The sequence below is a fragment of the Sparus aurata genome, chromosome 17 (genome assembly GCF_900880675.1).
Source record: "Sparus aurata chromosome 17, fSpaAur1.1, whole genome shotgun sequence".
Lineage (NCBI taxonomy): Eukaryota > Metazoa > Chordata > Actinopteri > Spariformes > Sparidae > Sparus > Sparus aurata.
In genome coordinates this window covers 23,194,117-23,217,824 of record NC_044203.1, presented here as the reverse complement: position 1 = coordinate 23,217,824, position 23,708 = coordinate 23,194,117, and the positions used below count along the sequence as shown (strand labels likewise).

The 23,708-nt window shown below is 41.6% G+C and overlaps 2 protein-coding genes across 9 annotated transcripts in view; both read right to left on the bottom strand.

Annotated features, from left to right (window-relative positions):
• The window catches only part of myh14 (myosin, heavy chain 14, non-muscle), a 34,332-nt gene extending 24,835 nt beyond the window's left edge, over positions 1–9,497 (bottom strand). For all 5 annotated transcript variants that reach the window (XM_030393070.1, XM_030393071.1, XM_030393074.1 and 2 more), the window contains exons 1-4: positions 9,075–9,497; positions 5,071–5,248; positions 2,917–3,123; positions 766–922 (exon numbers count right to left, since the gene is read on the bottom strand). In XM_030393070.1, the coding sequence (XP_030248930.1) occupies positions 766–922; positions 2,917–3,123; positions 5,071–5,235 (529 nt within the window). In that variant the 5' untranslated portion in view covers positions 5,236–5,248; positions 9,075–9,497. The remainder of the gene's footprint in view (positions 1–765; positions 923–2,916; positions 3,124–5,070; positions 5,249–9,074) is intronic.
• Positions 9,498–11,098: 1,601 nt separating this feature from the next.
• The window catches only part of kcnj14 (potassium inwardly rectifying channel subfamily J member 14), a 37,884-nt gene continuing 25,274 nt past the window's right edge, over positions 11,099–23,708 (bottom strand). The window contains exons 2-7 of one of the 4 annotated variants that reach the window (XM_030392830.1): positions 19,446–19,598; positions 18,469–19,284; positions 18,298–18,338; positions 16,165–17,977; positions 14,724–15,041; positions 13,725–13,955 (exon numbers count right to left, since the gene is read on the bottom strand). In XM_030392830.1, the coding sequence (XP_030248690.1) occupies positions 13,725–13,955; positions 14,724–15,041; positions 16,165–17,220 (1,605 nt within the window). In that variant the 5' untranslated portion in view covers positions 17,221–17,977; positions 18,298–18,338; positions 18,469–19,284; positions 19,446–19,598. Of the gene's footprint in view, positions 13,956–14,723; positions 15,042–16,164; positions 19,285–19,445; positions 19,599–23,708 lie in introns of all 4 variants that reach the window. The other 3 variants (XM_030392832.1, XM_030392833.1, XM_030392829.1) reach the window with 3 other exon arrangements.

Sequence of the window (23,708 nt, the reverse complement as noted above, 5' to 3'; positions counted from 1 at the left end):
AGCTTTTGATAATACATATGATAATACATATCAGATGGACTCACTCCGGCAATAACCCCCTTCACTAATTAGCACTGTAATGAGTAACGGGTCACTGGCTGAACTGGTCTCTCCAGGCTCCCAAACCACATGACACTGGTAGCTAACGGGTGTACATTGTTTCCAACACCTGTATTTGGCTTTTAAAATTCCCACAGTTGAGGTCTGGAAGAATTCATACCGGTCCTACAGGTTCAATCACTGTTGGAACACACCTACAAGCTAAGGGTTGGCGATTACATAGACACAGAGTCTCAGCTATCCTGTTATCTCATGGAGACACCCTGAGGCAGAAACGTTGCTCAATCGGCCCTTAACTGCTTTTAAACGGTCCCTGAGAATTCTCTACATCTTGTCTCATGAGCTCAACATGAAGGGGGGGAGGGACTGTCTGTCATGCACTGCTGTCACAAGAATAATGTGGTTACTATCATCACCAAAACAAACACATCTACTTGTTACGAGGCGTGCCGCACCTGGATATCTATGTTGCAAAAAAATACCATCTTGCCTTTTTATATTCACTTTCTAGGCTTTTGATAACAGCCACCAGTCAAGAATGTACCACACCTTTAAATAGCGCACATAGTGTGACTTAGCGAGCAAAGATCACAGACAGGATTCAGTACCACGTTCCAGCCCAGCTGAGCTGATAGCAGGTGTATGGGCTAGTTATACTGTCAAGGTAAGTCAGGGGTGGGAGGTCACAGATAGTGTGTGGAGTACCTTGTAGCATGCTGCGATACGCGGCCTCTGATATGGCGTAAATGTGAGGGGGCATCTCGTGGCGCTTCTTGCCTCGGTACATCTCCACGATGGACTCTGTGTAGATGGGCAGGTTCTTGTAAGGGTTGACCACCACACAGAACAGCCCGGAATATGTCTGGAAAAACACAACATCAGTCAGTGGAGTCTTTCATTTAACAAAAGATTAAGATAAAAATCAACAGCATCATTTTTTTTTAGTTATGTTTGACCATTGTAGATTTTTTAATATCAACCCCCCTTTCAAATGCTCAGTCACATTAGTTAAGTTTTTTGTGCTAGATTTAAGAAGGCTGTCAATAATTGTGGGTGCCTTGACTTCTACTGTTTGACAGCTGAAGGAACAGTATAATGTTGTTAAACTATTGCTTCAGCAGAAAATACAGCAGATAACCAAAAGAGGTGTGAAGCGCTGAATCAACTAAATCAAGTAAAGGACATGAGCTACACTGAGCTCATGTCTGTTATTTGATTCATTGTATCATACAGGTCAGCAGCATTCTCCCTGATGACTGACTGTGACGCAGGTAAACATGACACCTTATCTGAACACTTAGGGAACTGTCAATTAAACTTATTTCAGTCAAGTAAACAATCAGTCATCCATTTCCGGACTGATGGTCTATCTAAAAAGAGAATACGACGAAAAATGGATGCACACCTACATAAAAACAGTCACCATCACAATCTAAAAAATAAGGTTTGTAATCAGAATGCACAAAGAGACTCCTGCACCACAGAGCCCAGATCTCTAATGTGCAAATCTTTATAGGGTTTATGAATGTATCAGTTCATTCAGAAAGGAACATTTTCCCTCATGAAGAGGAGTTTCTATCCTCAGGCCATCCAGATCCTCAACACACACACGCGCATGCACACACGCACGCACACACACATTCTTGAAATACTACACACACTGTTTGCTTCTGCCACTGTCACTTCACTTGTTTGTTTTACCTACACCAAGTCACTTTAACTGTAAATACTGGTACTTTCTGTATAAACAGATAAGTCAAATCCGAGCCATAAAAAAACACTGACACCAGCATCTGTAGGGGTAGCGCCACCAACAAGCCCCCAGATCGATTGCTTCAAATGGCCAAGTGCATAATTCAAAACATCCGCCTTGCTGCCCAAATATTTCAAACCTACAGAGTAACCTACAGTGCTAAGTTAAAAGGCATTAGGAGGCGGATAGCTGTGAAATCCGCTTTACTGAAATCTGGTTGTTCATGTCTTAATACTTTTGAGTCTTTTGTGAGGGGGGAGAAAAATGAAAAGACTATCAGCTGGGTGGGAGGGGTCCTTTAAAACCTTAATGCCTTCATGTTGTACTCAAGCCTTGTAGATAATTACAGTACAATACACACCCCTGTGGGGCCCAAGTGGTAATTGTGCATATATAGTTCTTACCTAACTTTATATATAGATATTTTTCATCTTGCACAAGTACATTATTTCATTTTTCTCAGAAGTCTTACACATCCCCTTCATTTAACTGCATGTCTTGTATCTATCTCTGTGCATGTGACAAATAAAGCATCCCTGAATGTAATGCAGCCAGTGACTACACCTTCAGCACACCCAGACATCAGTGCTGTTAAAATTCGCCCCAACTGTAGTGAATGTGTCAAATGTATGTCATATTGTAATACGCCTCTCAAAGCTATTCCAACTATCCTACCCGGCTCCTCTCTGTCCATCTTCTAATCTTTCCACTCAGCTTCATCCTTCATCATATTAACTAGCAGCTCAACTGCATTTAATTGCCTATATATTATTCTACTTTAATTGCACACATTATGCTTCCTGGGTCACTTATGGTTGGCTGACATCACCATGACTTCCACTCCTTTCTATCTTATCTTGCTAATATCTGTTCTGCAGGAGAAACTGGAGATGCCTCCCATTGCCACCACGCACACATGAACAACTTTGTAAACTGACTCCCCACCTCTCTTAACACCCTGTATCAGTTACACAGGAGATGCCAGAGGAGCTGACCGCTAACACATGCATGTACACAACATTGCAGCCTGAATGTGAACATGTGCGTTGGTGTGAGAACCATGTCCCACAGACTCTTTATTATTCGTTGCTTTGCGCACTCACATAAATCAAGCCAGAGTAGTATCTCTCTCTCAGGTTGTGCAGCACCGAGGCTTCGTTGAGGCAGGTGAGGTCGGCCATGTCCTCCACTTTGCTGAAGCGTGGGGGGTTCATTCGCTGCACCTCCTCCCTGGACAGAGTAATCCGCCGCTGGCTGTCTGTCAGCTCCACCTCCACCTCATCGCCGCGCTCCTCCCGAATGCTGGCCGACTACAGGTAGAGGGAGAGAGAGAGGTTAATAAAAGACACTACAGGAGACGAAGGAAGAGCGAGTTTCCATTTCCTGAGACTTTAAACTTGGTTGAGATCAACAAAACACCACAATGAACATCACGTCTTCATTTTAACATCGTCAGCATCCAAATTTCACATTCAGGTGCCAAATAAGCTTTGTCGAGAAAATCAATTTTAGAATAATCTGTTAATAAAAATCGAAAAATCGATCGCTTAAAAAGGTTAATGTAAATTTAATAACTTCCGGCATTTAAAATGACGCCGTTTAGCAGCATCAGTTCCTCTCAGAAGCCTTAAATCTTGGATAATGCACCAACAACACAGAGCTTCCTGACCATGTCATTAGTCATCCCAATTAAAGTTACTAAAAAAGCTGTAAAGAGTAAAAGCCAACAGCTACCTAAAAGGTTAAACATTAATTAAATGCACTGCTGTACTGTAGATTTTTTACATACTGGGCTATAACACACACAAATATCACTCTACTGTAAACAAGTGTTTGAAATGAAGCAAAGATTGAAAATACATTTGTGAAAATGTTTGTCAGAATCTCTTCCAGTGAGCTTTAGAGTATGAGTGGTCCTTGTGTTTGACAGCAGACAAGAATAGACGGTGACAGAAGAAGAGAGACGCTCTCTTGTCATGCTGTCGGTCTTGTGCTTTGAGGACAGGAAGTAGTGACCTCTGGTTCTGACCAGGTCACAGGACTCTGCTCTGCTTTATTCTATCTGCTACTTGACATGCACATCACACAAAAATATGTGCGTGTCTGTGTTTGCCTGCGTGTGGGTGTGTATTAGTCACAGACTGAAGGCCATGCTCAGAATATGAAACTGGATGAAAGTGTGCACGTGTATATTCAGTGTGAGTGTTTGTGTGTGTGTCTAACACTGCCATTCCTCAGATCATGACTGTAAAATGAAGTCAGCATCTCTACAACGGCCTCTTTAACGTTAGGAGGCTGAAGGAGAGCATTGTTCTATTCATAGAGCTCTCTATGAAACCAGTCCAGCAGAGAGAGGGAGACTCAGAGTGAGGACATCAAATTCATATGTCACATCCTACAGTCAGCGCCAATGAAAACATGTTGAGTGCATTATGCAAGAGGCAAGGAAAACTGGAACAAATTAATATAGTGCTTGATGATAGACATTAGGCCTGAAAGCATCGACAAGATTCTAACAGGACAAAGAAAGGCATGGAAACTAAGGCATTGTAAGTGGGATAAAAAAATCATAAGATATGATAACACACACACAAAGATGCACACACCTTATGCTGCCTCACCAGTTTGACACACCTTCAGTCAAAGGCACACACTCGGGGCTAATTATTCACCACAGGATTAATACTTGGATAATGTGCAGCAGGAATGTGGGAACAAGTTGTATTCCATTCACCCCTGAAATTCAGCTGGTTTAAAGCAACGTTATGTAACTTATTATTTATTGAATAACAACTTTAACTTGTTATAGGGTAAATGGTGTCTCTGTCAATCCTACTTTGTGGCCTGACCACGTATTTGTGCTATGTGATTTGGCTGGGAGGGTAGGATGTCCAAGTCACACACCACAAACTAGGTTGGTGACGTGGAATCATATTTTATAGAGAGAACATTTTCTTGTTTGCCCTCTGATGTCCTCCAGTTGCTCTGCCTCACCTCTTTCAACAGATAGCTTTACTTGTGGCAAAAGTAACCACTGTAGCCGCTTTCAGCTAGCTAACTCATCTGACATTAAACCTGACTATATCATTATAGAAACCTCAGGTTTGTATTTACGACAGTGGTGTTGTACCAAATAGCATAAAACACCAATTCCTAAATGATGTTGTCTTTCAGCTCTTTACGTCCAGTGCGATTTGATTAAGATGTTGGTGCTTGTTAGAAACAAAAAAATTAAATCCACTTCAACACCCGCTTACCTCAAAGCCATGCTTCTCTGACGGCACCCACACCAGCCTCTTAGCTGCCCAGTCGGCCTGGCTGGCAGCAGTGAACACCGCATTGGAGGTAGGAGACCCTGGCATTGCCCCCGATGCGAGGAAGCGGGTGACATCGTTGGCACCGCCCCCTGTTGGCCTGGACATGGTTCTACTGGCACTGAGTGAGGAAAGAATGGGAGACACAAGAAAAGTGAGTCTATCTTGAGCCATTTTTTAGTTACAGGCATCGTGTGATGTGTGAGGTTCGAAACTGGAGCGCGGTGGGTGATGGACAGTGACACTGATGTGTTTCTGTGTCAAGATACACACTCATATACTCCATGTGCACCCACCCACACGTAAAGTAAGAGCACATAGTAGCACGCAATAGCCAGCTGAGATTGGGTCAGGGATGGCCTAATGCAAAGACACAGCAAATCAAGGAGAAGAAGGGAGGAAGAATGACAGAGAGATGGGTGGGTGGAGAGGTGGAGGGATGGAGCAGAGCGAGATACATCAATCGACTGAGTAAACTGACATGACAGTGCTGGGGGAGGGATAGCGAAGAAGAGGGAATGAGGGTGGGACAGCAGTGAGGAGAGAGGATAGAAATGGACTCAATCTATTTTTAACTGAAAGAAAATGCAATGCATCCTTCTTTTCTACAAGCCATTGGACTCAGCAGAGATGAAACTCTGGTGAGGCCCTCACTGTAAACTAGTGGAGCCAAAATGTTGACATGCCTCAGGACCCAGTATCCTGTGAAAGAGGAGGTGACAGCAGCTAGAGGTGGTTACTAGCCTGAAACATGAAGGCAATGCCCAGTCAGAGTGACTAGTAGGCGACAACAGGATGTTTCTAGATTTGCTCTGACAACTTGGAATAAATGCGCAGCAGTGACCGCGTGAGAAAAGTTCTCTTGGTGGGGAATAACTTGTGACTGATAAACTTTCCACGGAGGTTAGGAGGACTTACATTTGTTACAGATTTACATCCAGGATGTGATGTCGACACGGTGGAAATATGAATAATGCTCAACATAATATCACACAGCTGACTCAAAGACCTTTCATTTCCTATTATAAATGACAAAAAAGAAAAAGAAAATAAGAAAAGAAAATTGAAGAAAAAAGCAAATCCTTACTTTAAGAAGCTGGGGCAAACAAATGTTTGACATTTTTGCATGAAAACTGACTTATTAAATGATTGATCTGTTGCAATAGTTGGTAGCTTGTTTTCTTTTTTCGACTGACTAATCGATTAGCTCTTGCTAACAGACAGAAAATAAATCCGCAAGTATTTTCACAGCTGATTAATGATTTAAGGAATATTTCACACAAAAATGGGGAAAATTCACTGGACCCAGCTTCTCAAATGTGAATATTCTGTTTTTTAGTCTTACATGTGAGTAAACAGAATATTTTGGGGTTTTGAACTTATACTCAGACAAAAGAAGACAATATAAGAAGTCGCCATGGTCTTGAGAAAATAACCCATAGTGAAATCAATCGCAACCGACAGATATAAACTTTGTGAATGTTAGTACAAGGCTACTGGCATATAGCAGGCTCTCAAATGTATTTTTTAGTCTTCTATAACAGCAAACAGAATGTTTGTTGGTTTTAGACATATAGTTAGACAATAAGAAGACATTTTAAAATGTTGCTATCATTTTTTTTGGGCTTGTGATTAGTATGTGCTGCTATTGACTGACTTTCAATAGACCAAACAATAAATCAAGGAAATAATCTGTAGTTAATCAATAATCTAAATGTTATCATTGATAGTAACCTACTGCACAGGGCCATTAACATGTATTATGCAGCTCAAATTCTAATTAGTAGACCAATAACTAGAGAGAACCCAGCCTTAGACCAACCATATATATATTAAAGAAAATTACTTCTGAGCTACTGCTTCTTGGAGACTGAAAGGCAGTTCTTTAATAGATAGGTTCTTCTCAATATCTGGAATCGATGACCTAAATTCTATGTGGCAACCAAGATAGATGTACAATTTAGGAACGAAACCCTTCAAGCTGTCTGACTAAAACTCTGAATGATGCTGAACAATTGTTAAAAGACCAACTTTCTGTTTAGCGGTCACAACTTGGCTTAATGGAGGAATGAGCTGACACATCGACCTCTTAAGCAACCACATGGGGTGCAGCTTAAGTTGGAGCAATACGTCAACTTTGAGCCGACAGGTAGGCTATTGTGCCAGCCTGTATTGTGTTTGTGCGTGTTTGTGCGTTAACTATTAGGCGTCTCCATGCCTGAACAGGTATGTCAACTGGCCTGATTCCTCTAATGCGTCTCAGTCAGTCTCAGTTTTTTCTGCTCTGTCTGCTCATGACAGGGCCTTGTCCCCAGCCCTGCATTAACCATACCTGTTACTCCAATATAACTCTGGGTGTGGAGTAGACATGATGACAAAAGAGCCAGCCCAACCCAGCCACTCAGTATGGAAATATGTGATTCCTCAGTGGCATTTAACAGCATCTGGTCGTAAAGGCTGGTTCCATACAGTTCATTTGTTGGGGACATTTTCCAGTCCATTAAAACATACAGTAGAGAGTATTTACCTCACCAGTGCAGGGTGTGTGGGTTGTGAGAATAATTTACAATTACCATGTTCATGGTAATGAAGACACTTGTCACCTATTGTGTCAGTGCGACTGACTGATGCATCTTTAATAGATTTTGAAACAGCAGTGAAAGCCCACAGAGGACTGAACCACATATTAGGCTTTGAGGCAAAACCTCATCATCCTCATCATGAATTCATTGTTGTGTTTTTTGGTCTTTTTATAGGTTTTGCGTTCAGTAAGATAAATATAGAATAACGCTAGCCTTAGCCTTAAAATACCCACGAGAAATCAAAGCCAGGGAGATGAGCCTTACACTCCGAAGATGTGGACGGCTACATTATCTGTGCTAGTGAAAAAGATCACAGTCATCATAAACCAATTGTTGAGACCAACAGTGATCCCAGACTTCACAAGCAGACACTAAAGCTGCAGTGTGGGCTGCTGGTGGGTCCCATCAATGCTAATGATTCCTCTGAAGCACAGACTTTACACACAGGTTGTCGCAGTACAGCCTGAGCAGCAAACTCGTCCTGCAGCAGCTGGAGTTGCCAAAACCTGCCTGCTCTCCTCCATAGCAACACCCCACAGACAATACCTTGTGAGTTTCAACTGAGGTCATCCACTGCGGGGGGTCTCGTGGTCTATGTGTGTGTGTGTGTGTGTGTGTGTGTGTGTGGCTGTACAACTAATGTGCGGGTGCGTGCAGTGATTGTGCGGGTGGGGGAGCTGGAAACGCCTTTTTTCTTCAGCTTTCATGCTAAGTGCCTCGGTGATGATATTGTGTCATCTGCGCACTTTATCGGACAGTGAGGAGCGGTGACATTATTAAACCTCTGGCTATGATAGTGGATAATTACAGTGCGGCTGCGGAGCAGAAGAGGAGGGTGCAGCTGCGGTGTGACCCCTATAAGATCACCTGCATTTTAGGATCTGAACAGAGCAGACTGACGAAGGCAACCACACCTTGAACATAAGACATGAACAATCACATGGGCCCCAGCCTTTAATTGACTCTGTGAACCGCATACATGTGGCCACCACAAAACCGAGCCGCACTCCACTGAGAATACGAGCTAGCTGCTGTCATTGTTAGTTTTTAACACAAATATCACAAAAGGCCCGGCTAAATGTTGTAATTACATGGGTCGAAATCTTTTTTATATGGCCATTAGAGAGACACAGTTGCCAGACGTCAGGCCATCTCGATGTAAGCCTCTCTTCGAAGGCGTCACTTATTAAAATCAAGCCATCATCAACGGTCCCACCGACACCAACGTCTCGTTTTTAGCCGTTATCTCACCGCATTTAGACGAACCTAGCAAGGTTAGCCAGCCCCACTGAAATATGATACACTCGCTATATTACATTGGCTATTTACGAGTTGGATTAGAGTAAAGTCAATTAAATCTCTCACCTTCAGGTTCCGCTCTGAGTCGTGAGTAAGGCTGTGGTGCTAGGAGAACCGGGGTGAGGCTGTTTCTCGGGTATTTTCCTGCCTGATAGGTGTGTAGCCTACCGCATATGCGGCTTTTATCATTGCACCGCTCCTCCGTGGAGCCGCACTCACACTTCTCAGCGAGAATAAAATAGACGGCGAGCAGTGAGGGCAAGGCGGCGGCTTCAGGGTTTCCTGCTAGCGGGCCAACCAGGGGCGAGAAGACGGTTTTCAGTCAAGCCTCGGAGAGACACAAGTCCAATGAAAATCTACAACCGAGCAGAAAACCCGCCTCATGAATACGACGAGAACTTTCCGCCCCAAAGCTGGCATGAAAGGAGCGCGGTGACGAATGGCGTTAAAGGTAACGCGACAATCTCCGCCGTCAGCCAATGATAACCTTCAGGGAGCGGGGCTACATGTGACTGACGTGTCGAACAGCCAACCAGGGCGCTGCAGCAGGTGCCTGTGCCGCACTCTCGCGCTAAACTAGGGAGATTTGCGCGCCCTTTGTTTACCACTCAGCTGCGGCGAGCGTCCGCAGACACAGATCTGGGATCGGATCTGTTCCGAGTCACATCCAAACACAGCAGACGGTCTAGTCGAAAGGATCTGACTCCAGGCGCGTGATTCAGATCAGCACAGCAAATCCGAGTGAACCGTAGTACATAAAGGTACCAGCCGGGGTTCTCGGGCTGTTTACGCCAATTAAAAAATGTCTTACAGCTAATCGTGTAGCCGATTTAACATGCACTATAGAGGGCACATAATCACCAAACAAAACACACAACTATGGCGTGTCTCAGCTATAATGGAGAACACCCCATGTAATAATAACCATGAGATACAGTTGAAAGCTTTGTTTAAAAGCTAATAGGTGAACCATAAGCCCCCACACAATTATATTTACATTACTCAAAGTGAGTTATGGATATTAGGATATGTGTGTGAATGGATGTTCAACAAAAGTCAAATGTAATGTGACACATTATTTTTGGGTACCAAATACAAACTAAAAGTTGTGGTATGTCACATAATAAACAATCAGGTAAAACAATAGAATTTCCCAATTTCCCTAACTAATTTTAAGCAGTGTATATATTCAAATTAAAAAATAAATGTCTAATTGTGTAATCATGGCCATAACCATCCACCATCTGAAGCCAAATATTTAACAACATGATTGCAACAATTTTTTGTAAATCTTTAGCTTGCCACAAGTTTTGTCGGTGACAATAGGCAGAATCAAGCCAAAAAACAAGATAAAAAAATATCATATCTTGTAGGGGAGTTACATGTGTTATGTTCCTTATTGCGGGCCATAGTCATCTCCTCCATTATTTTGGTTTCGTCCATTTTTTTCCACTGCTACAAGGGTTACTTTTGTTAAAGTTTTTTTTTTCCTTACTCAAATAGAAGGTCAAAGGACAGGACATTATTCACTGTACAGATTGCAAAGCCCCCTAAGGCCATGGGATTTTTATTTTAGGCTAGGCTTTATGAAGAAAATTGGGTGGCTTGATGTGACCACAGATTTATTATAGGGTCATTACTATTTTCACAATAGGTGTTTTATTCTTTTGATGAACAGTCTTTTGAACAGTGATATAATTTTTGAAAAAAACCAAAACTGTACATTTCATTTTGACAACAAATTAAAAAGAAATCAAAACTAGTATTTCACTTTACTCCTTTATCTCTTTTTTTGAATTACTCAGTCATTACAAAATATTTATAGTTATATCTACATTAGTTTAACCACTCTTCTACTTGTTCTTGTATAAAGAAATCCATCGATCATTTTCAAGGTTTAAGTCTAGACTGTATTCTGTGACAAGGACTATCAGTGAAAATATAGAGTTGTTGCCATTTAAACAACATTTTGTATAAAACTGTAAATGTAAAAGCAATAATGATTAATGATTAATTATTAAGTGTTGAACTAAACTTTTTATCTGGATGACAAGGAGAGCCACTAGGAAAACAAATAAAGAAGCAACAAATAATTGCAATTCAATTACTGCGTTTTATTTGCTCTACAACACAGTTCAGTTTCATTTGGAAGTGCTCTGTGCCTGAGGCAGCTCTGAAATTACATTTCAATGTTGGAGCAGAGAGGTTTCCCATTCCCTTTAGAAAAATAACCTAGGAGGGTAGCTACAGCTTTTTATTGATTTCACCTCACTACTTCATTGAAAATATATGCAGTATTACAGTATACCATGTATTTTACACTATGTATATTATAAATACCTATGATTAAAAAAATATGTGTGATGTGAACAAGCAACCAGTGAAATTAACAAATAATCCACCTGTCTGTGCTATTGTTGTTAAAGTGGTGGTGCTGAAAGGTCAAGTTACATTTCCTGGAAGTGGAGGCAGGGTGAACGATGTGACCCTCCATGCAGTCTATAAATAAAACATGGTGGCCATAGAGGAGAAGTATAAGGGGGGACACAAAAATAAAACGGCATTAACACTTATTGTAACAGATAATATGTTATCAATACCTTCACCCTCCTGAGGTAACCATAAAAAATCTTTCAGTAACTGGAGTGAAACACTGTGACTGGTGAATTGAGGTCAACCTGTGCTGATCCTGCAACACTAGTGTGCGGCTGTAGAGCTTCTTTAGTGATATTAGTCTCCATGTTTGACATTTGTGCAAAGTACAAAGAACAGTTCACAGGTTGTGCATTGGTCAGGCTGATTATTGGTCAACACTTAACATCATGTTGCACTCCTGACACTGAGTTACATTTCCTTCACCAACAGCCTCTGTAATCAAACACTTACATATTCAGGTGGTAAAATATACTGCAAATTATTAGAGGATCTAAATTAAACAAGAAGATTCCAAGTGCTTTGTAATATAATTACGATGTTCAACTATTACATATCCTTTAATACAACACCGCCAAAAGCATGTTGAAGTTGTTCCTGCATGCTTATATTGAGACTACTCAGTTACTGAGGAGATTCACAGTCATTCATTTGCATAGATACTTTTTGTCAACTTAGACAAATGTTGAAATGATTGAAAGAACACTTGTATAAGTAGTGTTATGCAAATACACACAATGAAAACAGGACATTTAAACATGTAATAAACATCCGCAGATGAAGGGCCAGTTGCAAAATCTCTTGTTTCTTACGAAGGCACCGATCACTACACTGTTCTCACAACTTGTGAGAGAAAACCAACTGTAACACATTTGATTTAGATTTAGTTGTCACATTATCTTATGGGCACAAAAATACAGGATGATTTGTGATGAATGTGGTATAGATTCCAGTTCAATCCTCATGCACTTGTCCAGGTGTTATATTTTCAGAGACATAGAAAGGGCAAGCCATGTCATCATGGCCAGAACGCTTCTGCACAGTTCAGCTCAGTTCTGCTCTCATGACGTTGGAGGTGACTGTGGGCCTCCAGTGCACTTACAATGTCTATAAGAGTCCGTACCTTCAAGGGTCTTCCAACAATTAAAGGATTAAAATGTCATAGCTCAGTCGCTGAGTGCGTATTCCAACAGTAACAGTGCAAAACAATACAGTGTGATTTATTTCAGCAACAAAGAACATGAGAAAATCATGTAGATAGTAGTGCAAGAAAGAATATATGGTAATATTCTGATCTGGACACAGACATGATCATCGTCAGTCATTGCATGAAATACTACCATGCTTCTTCTGACCACGTACCATTCGACTCAACACAATGTGTTGTGTTGAAACAAAGCAAATGTTACAATCAGTGAAACTCTTCATGACACAGAGAGAAAAAAGAAAAGCCCAAAACAACAAACAGCATGTAACATGGGAAAGAAACAGCTAAAAACCGCTGCTTGTTTTCAGCTGTTTCCCCATGTTACTGTTCGAGTGGCCAAACCTCATATTCAATTAAGTTCTCAACAGCCCCCTGCCCCAAGCACAACGTATCACAAAATGTGCTCTATACATACTTACCATAAGAAAATAAAGCATTGAATGATAGATCAACACAATAGTGGAGGACATTCCTGAGTTGTACCTCAGTAGGTACACATCCAGTCTTTTCAATCATGAGCCTCCTCCCAGAGGCTTTAATTGTCCTCAATCCGGAGGTGCAGCTGCAGGTTAGAGCCACAATGGGGTGCTGTTGTATCTTCTGCCAGGCAGGCAGTAAAACCCGATGATTGTGTTGTGGTAGTGATGGGCCAGATGTGAGACTTAGACAAGTTTTCAGTAAGCTTGGAAGATTGCCAGGACCAATCAGACAACTAGATCAGTGTAGTAGCCCATGTCCCCTATAGACTGACCCCACATCTCCCATGGTTTCTCTATCTCTCCACCCCCCTTCTTTTTCTCTGTGCACTCTTATTTGTAGAGAAGTGCAGCAAACCTTTTAAAATTCCAATAGATCTCTTGACTTGCTCCTACTCCGGACTTCCTGTCCTTAATCCTGCCACTAGCAAATCCACAGCCCTATCTACGTTTAATCCTGTCTCTCTTGGTCTGCCCATTCCTACCTGTCTAACCCACTCCCTTTTGCCTGTCCTTCTAAACCCCCAGGATAACTTCCTGTTTCTTTTCCTAGGTCAACTTCCTTTCTCTTCCTCCCTTAAGGCTTCCTATCCCACATTTTTAGTTGTAGTGGAGATGTTCTGCCAACGACTGCCTTCGGGTTGGAGGGGAGGGACACTCAGGGTCTTGGTCAGGCTCATCATCGGGGGATACGAGTTGCAGAGCCACTTCGTTTTCATAGCAGAATGATGAGCGAGAGCCTTGAATGTACTTCTGCTCAGCAAGCTCTTTAGCGCTGCATGAAGGTGTGGTTGGGATTTCATATGTCCGATGGAAGAACGAGTAGTCCACCTGGTAAAAGGACAGAAGACAAGACATTTTCAATACATATTGTACTTGGACGATAACAAGACAAAAATATAGTGCCATGCTAGCAGCTCTGCAAGGCTATATTTGGGTGCAGCTGTGCTTTTGGCTCAAGGTCAATAATGCTAACATGCTCACAATCAGTTATTGTTTACCATGTTCACTGTTTCCGTTTAGTGTGTTAAGCATGCCAACATTTGGAATAATCAAATTAGCTATTTAGTCCACCGGGAAAAAGGACAAAAGACAATAATTTTCCAAAACACATTTAATTGGTATGCTAACAAGACGATAGTCTATCGCTATACTAGCAGCTCTGTGAGGCTATATTTGGGTACAGCTGTGTTTTGAGATAAATGCTGAATGCTCTTAATAACAATGATTGTTGACTGATGTTTGGCAGTTAATGTTCACTGCATTCACCGTCTTAGTTTAGCGTATAAGCACACTAACATTTGCTAATCAGCAACAAACACAAAGTGCTACAAAAGCTGATGAGAATGTCATTAGATTTGCAGGGGTTTGGTCATAAACCAAAGAAATGGATATATTAAAAGTGAATCCTATTAATGGTGCTGATAGACAAGTCAGGGAATCACCCTAGTTACGACATCATTGCCATCCCTAGAGCCACACCGCTACTGTGATTAAAAAAAGATAATACATTCCTTTTTACTATAGTGAAGGATCACATACCACCTCTGACATGAAGGAAGGATCCATACACACATCTCTCTATCCCTATTTTCTTACCTGGTAGCAGTCTTTCCTCTCAAAGAGCACTGGTTCGAATCGGTGTCCCCAGAGGATTTCTGACGCCAGATAGGAGCTACGGCACTGTGTGGTCATGGCTGTGGCCTCCACCATGCCCTCGAGGATGACTACCACTTCCAACTCGGAGTCATTCTCCAGGGTGTTTCGGTCGATCTCGTAGAAAGGCGACTCGTCGTTGATCTCGTGGACAATTGTCACTGGAGAGACCAAGAAGATGCGATCGGTGCCAGTGTCGAAACCCACATTGATGTCGGCGTTATCCAGTGGGAGGAACTCTCCCTCTTCTGTCACCCTTGACTAAAGTTAGAAAAAGAGCGAAAATAAAGTCACAAACTGGAATGTGAAACTTTCCACATTAGTTGCCATTACGAATTGATTTTCACATGTGGGAAAATTTCAAATGGAGACTAGAAATGATTTCCAATATTAAATAAAAAAATAGCCAAAGGCAGATAGGACATGATCCAGTAACATCAAATTAAACCGCAATAGGCTAAAAATGCAACACTATAATATAGAAAAGAAGAAAAGTATCTGTCATAGTAAATACTGACACACATTTCCTAAGGTCATCTGAGAAAAACATTTGAAATTAAATTTCTTAACCTGACCCAAAAGCTTAGTATTTGGTTATTATATTCAGAAGAATTAGACTATGCATGTCTTTAGTCATACCACCCATGCATAGGCTTATCACTCACCCTACCCTTACTATGGAATAATATCCAGTAGCAGTATTTAGAATTGTATCTCTTTGATCCTCAGAAACATAATCCCATCTGCCCTGTTTGAAATTTTATATGGTCATGCTATTAAAAGAGATAAAATTGTCGATGCTGTAGCCTCAGTGTTCCACAGATTCTGACCCTCTGGACAACTCTGGCAGTATACACACACGTACACACACACATGCGGGTGCAGCTTTGATGATGACAAAAGAATCCCAAAAATAATGGAAGAATGTCTAAAACTACCCACGTAAGGTCAGACAGCAAGGTAAAAATAATCATGTATATGGTACAACACTTTTTACACACATACAGTACACACAAGGGAAAATGAGATGACGAAGGACAATGGTTCTCAGTTAAAGAATTGTGGGCAAGTTAATCCATGATAAATCTTCCTAACCCGAGGGAAAATAAAACAAGCTCTCATTAACGACAGTCCACAGAATACAGGCCAGATGGTCTCAGCGCTCTCTCACTCTCTCTATTGCAACCTTTTTTCCTCTCCCACTGTCTCTCATAGCAGCAGCCACAATTTTTGGTACTCTTTTACTTTTCCCTGTCTGTTTTATAATCTCTAAAGTATGTCTCTGACCCTTAAAAAGGAAAAGGCCTGTCTCTTTTATCAATGTCATACTTTCTGACTCCTTTCTTTTTTTCGTCATGGTCGGTATACAGCTTCCTCCACTTACCTTCAGTAGTTGTGCTCGAACGTGGGCCTCTACCAGGTGGCTCTTGCGTAGGTTTCCGACTCTCCACATCATGCAGAGTTTCCCATCCCTCAGCGCCACCACAGCTGTTTCAGAGAACACTAATGTCTCATTGCGCTTCTTGGGCTTGGCAATCTTTGCCATGACTGCCCCGATGATGAAGGCGTCAATAATGCAGCCCACAATGCACTGCAAAACGACCGCCACCACCGCCAGGGGACATTCTTCGGTCACACTTCTGAATCCGTAACCGATGGAGGTCTGTGTCTCCAAGGAGAAGAGAAAGGCTGCCATGAAGCTGTTTACTTGGAGGAAGCACGGCTCCTCAACTACTGCCTCTCTATCAGGCCCTCCTCCAGAACCGGCCTCTCCTGATCCCGGAGAGGAGCCTGAGCTAGGGGTAAGCCTAATGGAGAGGTCCCCATGCGCAGAGGCAATGAGCCAGAAGGCAAATCCAAAGAGCAGCCAGGAGAGAAGGAAGGAGAGGGTGAAGATGACAAGCATCCAGCGCCAGCGGATGTCCACACAGGTGGTGAACAGGTCGCTGAGGTAACGCTGGCCCCTCTCGCTCATGTTGACGAAGGTGACGTTGCAGCGTCCGTCCTTGCCCACAAAGCGTTGTCGGGGCCGGCGGTTAGAGCGCCTGGTGCGCCGGCGGCTGGTAGTGGAGGGGGAAGAGAGTGAATCGTGGTCCGAGGATGACCGCCCTTTACCTCTGCCTCCTCCACTACTGCCTTTTCCACTCTTTAGCCCTGAGCACATTCCTCCTGCTCTCACTCCGCCTTCTCCTGCATCTTCTCCAACTGACTCTCCAATGGCGCTCTGCCTCCGTGCATTGTTGGTGTTACTCTGGAGAGGTACAGTTTTGCCGTTCAGAGCATGGGTCGGGGAGGGGCTGCTCGGGGTCCCTGACCCCGTTGGACTCCCCCCTGCCCTAGCTGTATCTGCAGCACTCTGTGCCAGCCTCATGACCTCCTCCTCCTCTACTGGCCCATCCACCACAGCACTGAAGCGGCGTTTCACGCGTGCCGCTCCCATCGTGTGCTATATGGCTCTTCTCTCTTATGGAGAAGATCTCAGTAATTCAATATTCCTCAGTGTGGCCTGGTTTGATTGTTGATGATGTTGCACCTTGATACAGTCAATTACGTACGTGGAGTTAATAACAAAAGTCTGTCTTGAATCCTTTTTAATGAGGAGATATTTGCAAGTCTGTGGTGGCCAACCGGACAATAATTGCCTTTAAGGTCATCGATTAATCCGTTGTTTACTTTCCCAAACTAATAATGCTGTTTCCCAGTACAGTCTATACTTTCAGTGACAGATCTCTGAGCAACAAAGAGGACTATCCTGAAGTGAGTCCACGGGCACATTCATTAACAACCAATGTCCTTGATACTCACTGAAGTAAGTAAAGTGAGGTGAGCTGAAAAGAAGGATGTCAGCAGTAGCCCGAGGAGTCTATTCTTTTTACAAGGAGTGGGAGGGCTGGATTGATCTCGACAGACATCACAAAAGCAAGCAGGATTGGTTCTGTTCAGTTCAAAACAATAACAGGGAAACCTCAAGCAGGTATCTGCTGTTAAAATCTATGAAATGATGCAATAGAGTAGGAAATATTTCAAGGATATAGAGATCATAACAGGGTACCCTCTATAATATTGTGACAAGATGCATACAAGACAGACAGATCAAATTAAAACAGGCGATATGATTATCAATTTCCAACATGCAGTCAAAAAGCATAAAAACATGCCAATTCTTACGATCAAAGTTCGTCCCAGTTTCACAACCCCTTGGTATGGGCATGAGGAGACAAAGAATACAGTAATTTCAGTAAATCAAATGCCTACAAGTCAAGGAAATGTCATGTTTGCCCAACAAGAGGGTCCCAACTGAAAGAACCAAGTTTTGTTTGCCATTTCCTGCATAATCATGTCACTGCTTTAACAATTTCACAGCGTCTTTCAAAGGGTCTGCATATCGGTTGGATGGCCATTGTCAATTTTGGTGGAGATGGATTCTGTGTAATGACTGTTGCGTGGATAATATTGACCTGAACTACACGGCTGTTTACAATCACCTGCAACAGTTAGTCTCTCAGAGCAGACATACCTCATTACAGTTCAGCATTACGGCTGAGAAATCACTTATGCCTGACGAAAGATAAGAAGGAAGGGAGAAAACAACAGAGAGAGATTACTTTGATCTATCTCCAACACCAACTGTGTTTTCAACTTTAAGTGGAAGATTTATGTGGAGGAAAATGGTAAGTACACAGGTCACCTTAGGAAGTCTGCTATATTTTTCCACAAGTCTGGCGCCAAAGATGATAGATCAGGTGTATGCCACAGAGGGAGAGGAGCTGAGAAATAAGGTGACTGAGAACTCTGTGGATTGTAGTCTCTAACTCAGCATCTGCTTGAACCAGATCAAAAAAGCGCTGCTTGAACAGTTTATGCAAACAAACCAGAAGATCATATGTAGATGCATTATGAAAACAACAACATGCAGGAGAAACTTTGAATCGCAGCATAAATATTATCTAAAAAACATGCACTAGCACGAACAATTCCTCAGTATAAAGAAATAATAATTACAAACTGACAAAAGATTAAATAAACCAAAAATAAAGAAATGTACAATTATATCAGGCAATGAAATGGTATGCTTGTCACGTATTTACCTTGCCCAACCATTTCCACAGAACTCTACACAACTCTTCCACAACTAAATCCTGACAAGTATACAAGAGTATTCACATCCAGTCTCTTTGGAACAATGGACAGAGAACAACAAGACACAAAAGGCTACTGCTAAAACTGTACAAGTATTGAATAGGACATTTTCTTCAACCAATAACAGCAGGGTAGACAAAAGTCTACAACAAATGGAAGTGGGGAAAGAGATCCCTCCTGAAGTGTGAGGTAACGTAAGGGTTCATCTTCGCTTGTGTGTTGACCTCCCTTTATGAAACATGCTCAGAAAAGCATTAAGTTTAGGGGAGAAAGAATCTCAGGAGAGGAGAACAAAAGAGTCTGCTGTTTTTTTGGTTCTCTTTACTGAGATGTTTGTGGTATGTTTTGCATCCCCAGTGCCAGTCTTGAAGAGAAATAAGAACAAACAAAGAAAAGTAAGGTCATTGTAAACATTTACAAAGCTGAAACAGACGATTCATCAGTATATTCACATTTCATTTCAATTAATATCTTTAGTATGCTGTATATGATAAATATCTAACTGGCTGGTTAGCAGAAACCTACCTTTTGTAGTGTACCTCTATGGTTTTGCTCATGCAGTCCGTGGATTGTTACTGAATTATTTTATCAATCAAGTATGGTGGAGGTTGAAAAACCAAACTCTGTCACAACAAATGGAAAAACTTCATGGAACTTTCACTTCATGAGAGATGGAGCCTGTGGAAGGAAACAGAGAGAGAAAGAGCGAGAGAGACACAGAGAGAGAGACAGAGAGGGAGAGACAGAGAGAGAGAGAGAGACAGAGAGGGAGAGACAGGGAAAGAGAGCAAGAGAAGGTCAATTTCAATTTTAATTCCCTGAAAAACATTTGTGTAATTAATGTAACTACTGGAATTCTAAATATCTCACAGAGTAAGCATAGCAATGGGTTTTCTGAAGAGCAGCTGATGTTCATTACAACACATTTATAGAAAGGGATATAGATCTTTATAATGAGAACAGGTAAGTTATCCTGTTAATAAGTCACACAAAAGTTCTGAACTACAAGGCCCTCATTTTGGGTCAGGAAAACAAGTGGTACCGGTTGTTGATCTCTGATAAATAAGCAACAGTGGATTTAAGCCAATAGACTGGAAGAATTGCAGGGGATTTTCTTGGTCAAATGTTGAGAATGGGATTGTAGCTCAGATGACGAACTGGGATAAACCCGGACGCTGGGTTGGTTTGGGTAAAGAGGTAGTATGTCTTGCTGTTGAGATGGCGATATGCTGTGGATTACAGCTGCGCTCGTGACTCCAGTAATCTCACCGGTGGTCTTGCTAATCCCCCGAGGAGTTATGTAAGAGTTACCACTGTTACAGAAAGTGGTAAGAAAATCTTCAAACACACAGGTAGGATATTTTAAGGCATAAACAGGATTTTGGGATAATAAAGGAGAATATATCACTGAGAGAAACAAATGTCCAATGTAAATGTTCACCTTGAGTCAATTGGAAGTGATCAATGCGGTGGATCTTTTTTGCAAATGTAATTAAAATAGAGTCAGCTCCAGACTGTCAGAAAATGATTCTAATTATACATATTAAACTGATGTATAACTTTGTATAAATCATCTTCCTTAGATTTTTGATCACTACATCAGCACTGTGCAAATGCCACAAAGGTGAAAATGATGCAAACCAGTCCAGGATGTAATAGGCTCAACCAAAATGCATGAATATGATACTACTAAGACTATTATTGCACTGCTTAATGCAGAACAAACGGCAAAGCATTATCAAGGAAGCTTGGTGAGGAGGAGTAAATTATGGAGGTCTTAATTTTCACAAAGTGACAAAGACAGATTGTTCTAGGCTTGTGTTGCTCAGTGTTCAGTTAATGAACAAATGTGTGAGGAGGAGAATGTCCTGACCTTGAGGCCTCTGCTGTAGCTCCTGCCAACACAACCAAATGAACAAGCTCTCAGGTTTGCTATCTTTGGGATTGGGTTAAAGTGTCGCCGGACGACTGATGACAGTAGCCCGAGGAGGTGATGAGGGAAGTGTGTGTGTATGTGTGTGTGTGTGTATGTGTATAGGCAATGTAAGGTTGCACATGTCCTTGTGTTGCCTAACCTTATCGTGGTGAGGTGGCAAATGTCTCAAATTACTTCTTATAAGAACATTCATGTAGGGGTGTCTGCGAAAATTGTCCATGTGTAGTTGTTGCTTCACACTGTCAGAATCTTATCTGCAGTCCTGCCCGATATGATTAGGCTGAAAAGTGATGAGGCAACTGATGTTCGTGACTCCTTTAAGCAAACTGACTTCCTGTAGCAAATATCAGCCTCTGATAGTAGATTATACAGAGGTCATTCAAGAATTTTGAATGAGAAACAGTGAACAGTTCACCTACTGCAAATGGACAATTTCATCTTATACAGTGTGTGATTTAGCATACATTTGCTATACTGGGATATTTACTGATATTCACAATTAAAGGTGCACTATGTAGTTTTGGGAAATATGTTTACAAAAAAAGATCTTCATTCATCAAACAAACTTAAACATATACTGAATAAATAAAGATAAGACAATTTCATACTGTTTTACTACGTTTATATGTGGGGGACCCTGCCACCTTTTTAGCTTCAAACAGTGTTCTGGGAACCTTATTTTCCTCTAAGAACAGCTTGTTTATTCAGTAATGGAACATTTGTGGAGTTTGTATTGTTACCTCAGTCAGGGCTCCAGACTGCGAGCAAATCGGCGCATTTTGCGACCAAAATTTGAGACAGTGCGACCAAATTTGATATTTAGTTGCACATTTACGACCAGTGAATTTGCCGGTGTTTTTTTTTTTTTTAACACCGGTAGTTGAAGGGAACCAAAGCGAATCAAAGAATCTGGAATATGGACTGACAGGTGGCAGGCCAATGTGTGTTAGATGGGCAGGGAATGGCACTGTAAGTGGCTAATGTGTGGAGGGGGAGGGTCCGAAAGTTGTTCTGAGCGAAGAAGGAAAAGGTTTTACTTTCAGCGAACAATGGCGAAACGAACTCTGTGATTCAACCAGATACGTGTCCGCTGTGTGGCGGAGCTGAGCTGGTTTTTGTCACTTTAGATAATGTCTTAACTTCCACCAGGTCCGCTGTGCTGTGTCTCTGCTTCGGAGGGCTCCAGCAGTCCGGAGCAGATACACAGGGCTTCTATTTCGGCGGATGCTGGAGTGAGACGCAGCAATTCAGCCGAATTTACAACCGAGCAGACAGGAAGTCACGCACTGAAACAACAATATTACATCTGGTTACTTTTCAAAATAAAACACTCCGTGTTGACACCAGCACACAAATCTGAAAAAAAGAGACAAACACCAGCTCTTCTACTAATCCTTTGGTCGGGAACACTTCGTGTCGTTGTTTTCATAACACATACCTATAACTGCGGCACTGTAAAACTGGATTGAAGCAGTAACGCAGCGGACACGTATCTGGTGGAATCTCTGGGTTATTTTCTCCCCGATTAAGCCTAGAAGTGTGCCAGAGTCAAATTCTAACTCAGAGGATGAGTCCAAGTCTGAAGACACTAGTATGGCGAAAAAGGGCAGAAAATACTGATTTCGTGAAGAATGGGTGCGCAAATTTGACTGGTGAAGGTTTTTCTGAGAGACGAATTTCATGAACCGCAGATTTTGCAATCGATTACAGCAACATGTGGGGATCACGAAATCTGCAGGTCATGCTGGCACTACACAATTAAAGCATAACATACTGGTCAAACACAGTGCTAGTTTAAGGGATAAAATATGCTGTGACCTGTACTCCAATGAAAACGCAACTCCACAGTTAGTTGTATTTAGAAAGCAAGAGGCTGTTAATCAGTGCGCTGAGGAAGCGCTGAATTAATATATCAACATTAAGTTTAACACGGTCTTTTTCATTGCCGAGGAAGAACTACCCTTTACCAAATATAAAGGCCAACTGGACATGCAAAGAAAGAACGGCGTGAAACTGAACTCAACATATGATAATTTCTTATATATAAATATATATATAGTCAATATATTAACGGTCTGCGCCCCTAAATTTTGTGATTGCGCTCCTAAAATTTTCAGTTAGGGGCCACTGTGCTCCTAGTAAAAAAAAGTTAGTCTGGAGCCCTGTCAGTAATACTTTTTAATTTCTTCTCCAAAATTACATAATGCACCTTTAACCAGCTAGATACATTGTATTAATAAACTATTCATGGGCTGCAGTGATCAGCTGATTAATTAATTAGTGGATCAACAGAAAAACATTTCCAGCTATTTTCTATGATCAAGTTATTGTTATTAATTAATTGGCAACATGTATTTGATGGACACTGCAATGAGACTGCAAATTTGTGGTGTTGTCCTGTTTAGTGAACACAAGCTTAAAAAAAAGATGACATTTTGGCTCAGGCTAAGACCTCCAAATCTGTATGTTAAAACAATGCATGCACGGCGCTACATCAGGCCAATTGACCTGTAGTAACCTCAATCAGCCCAGTCTCATTCCCACCTATTCAAATATCGATGTGTGTTGCCCCAAGTCTTTTACTTTAAAGTAACACTGGAAGCATTTGGTGATAGTGATAAAGCACAGAATAAATTATAAGTTATTTTTAGGCAGTGACTAGGAATGTTAATTATTAAATTAAATTAAATTATTTCACCAATTAAAAACAGTCACAGTTGAGTACAAATACATCAAAATGTTCATTTTTACAAATTAAATGCTACTTGCAGGTAACTTACTTGCTTATCAAATATATCAAGTTAAAATACTGGTATGATTAAATGTATTCAATTAAAATACAAGTATACTTC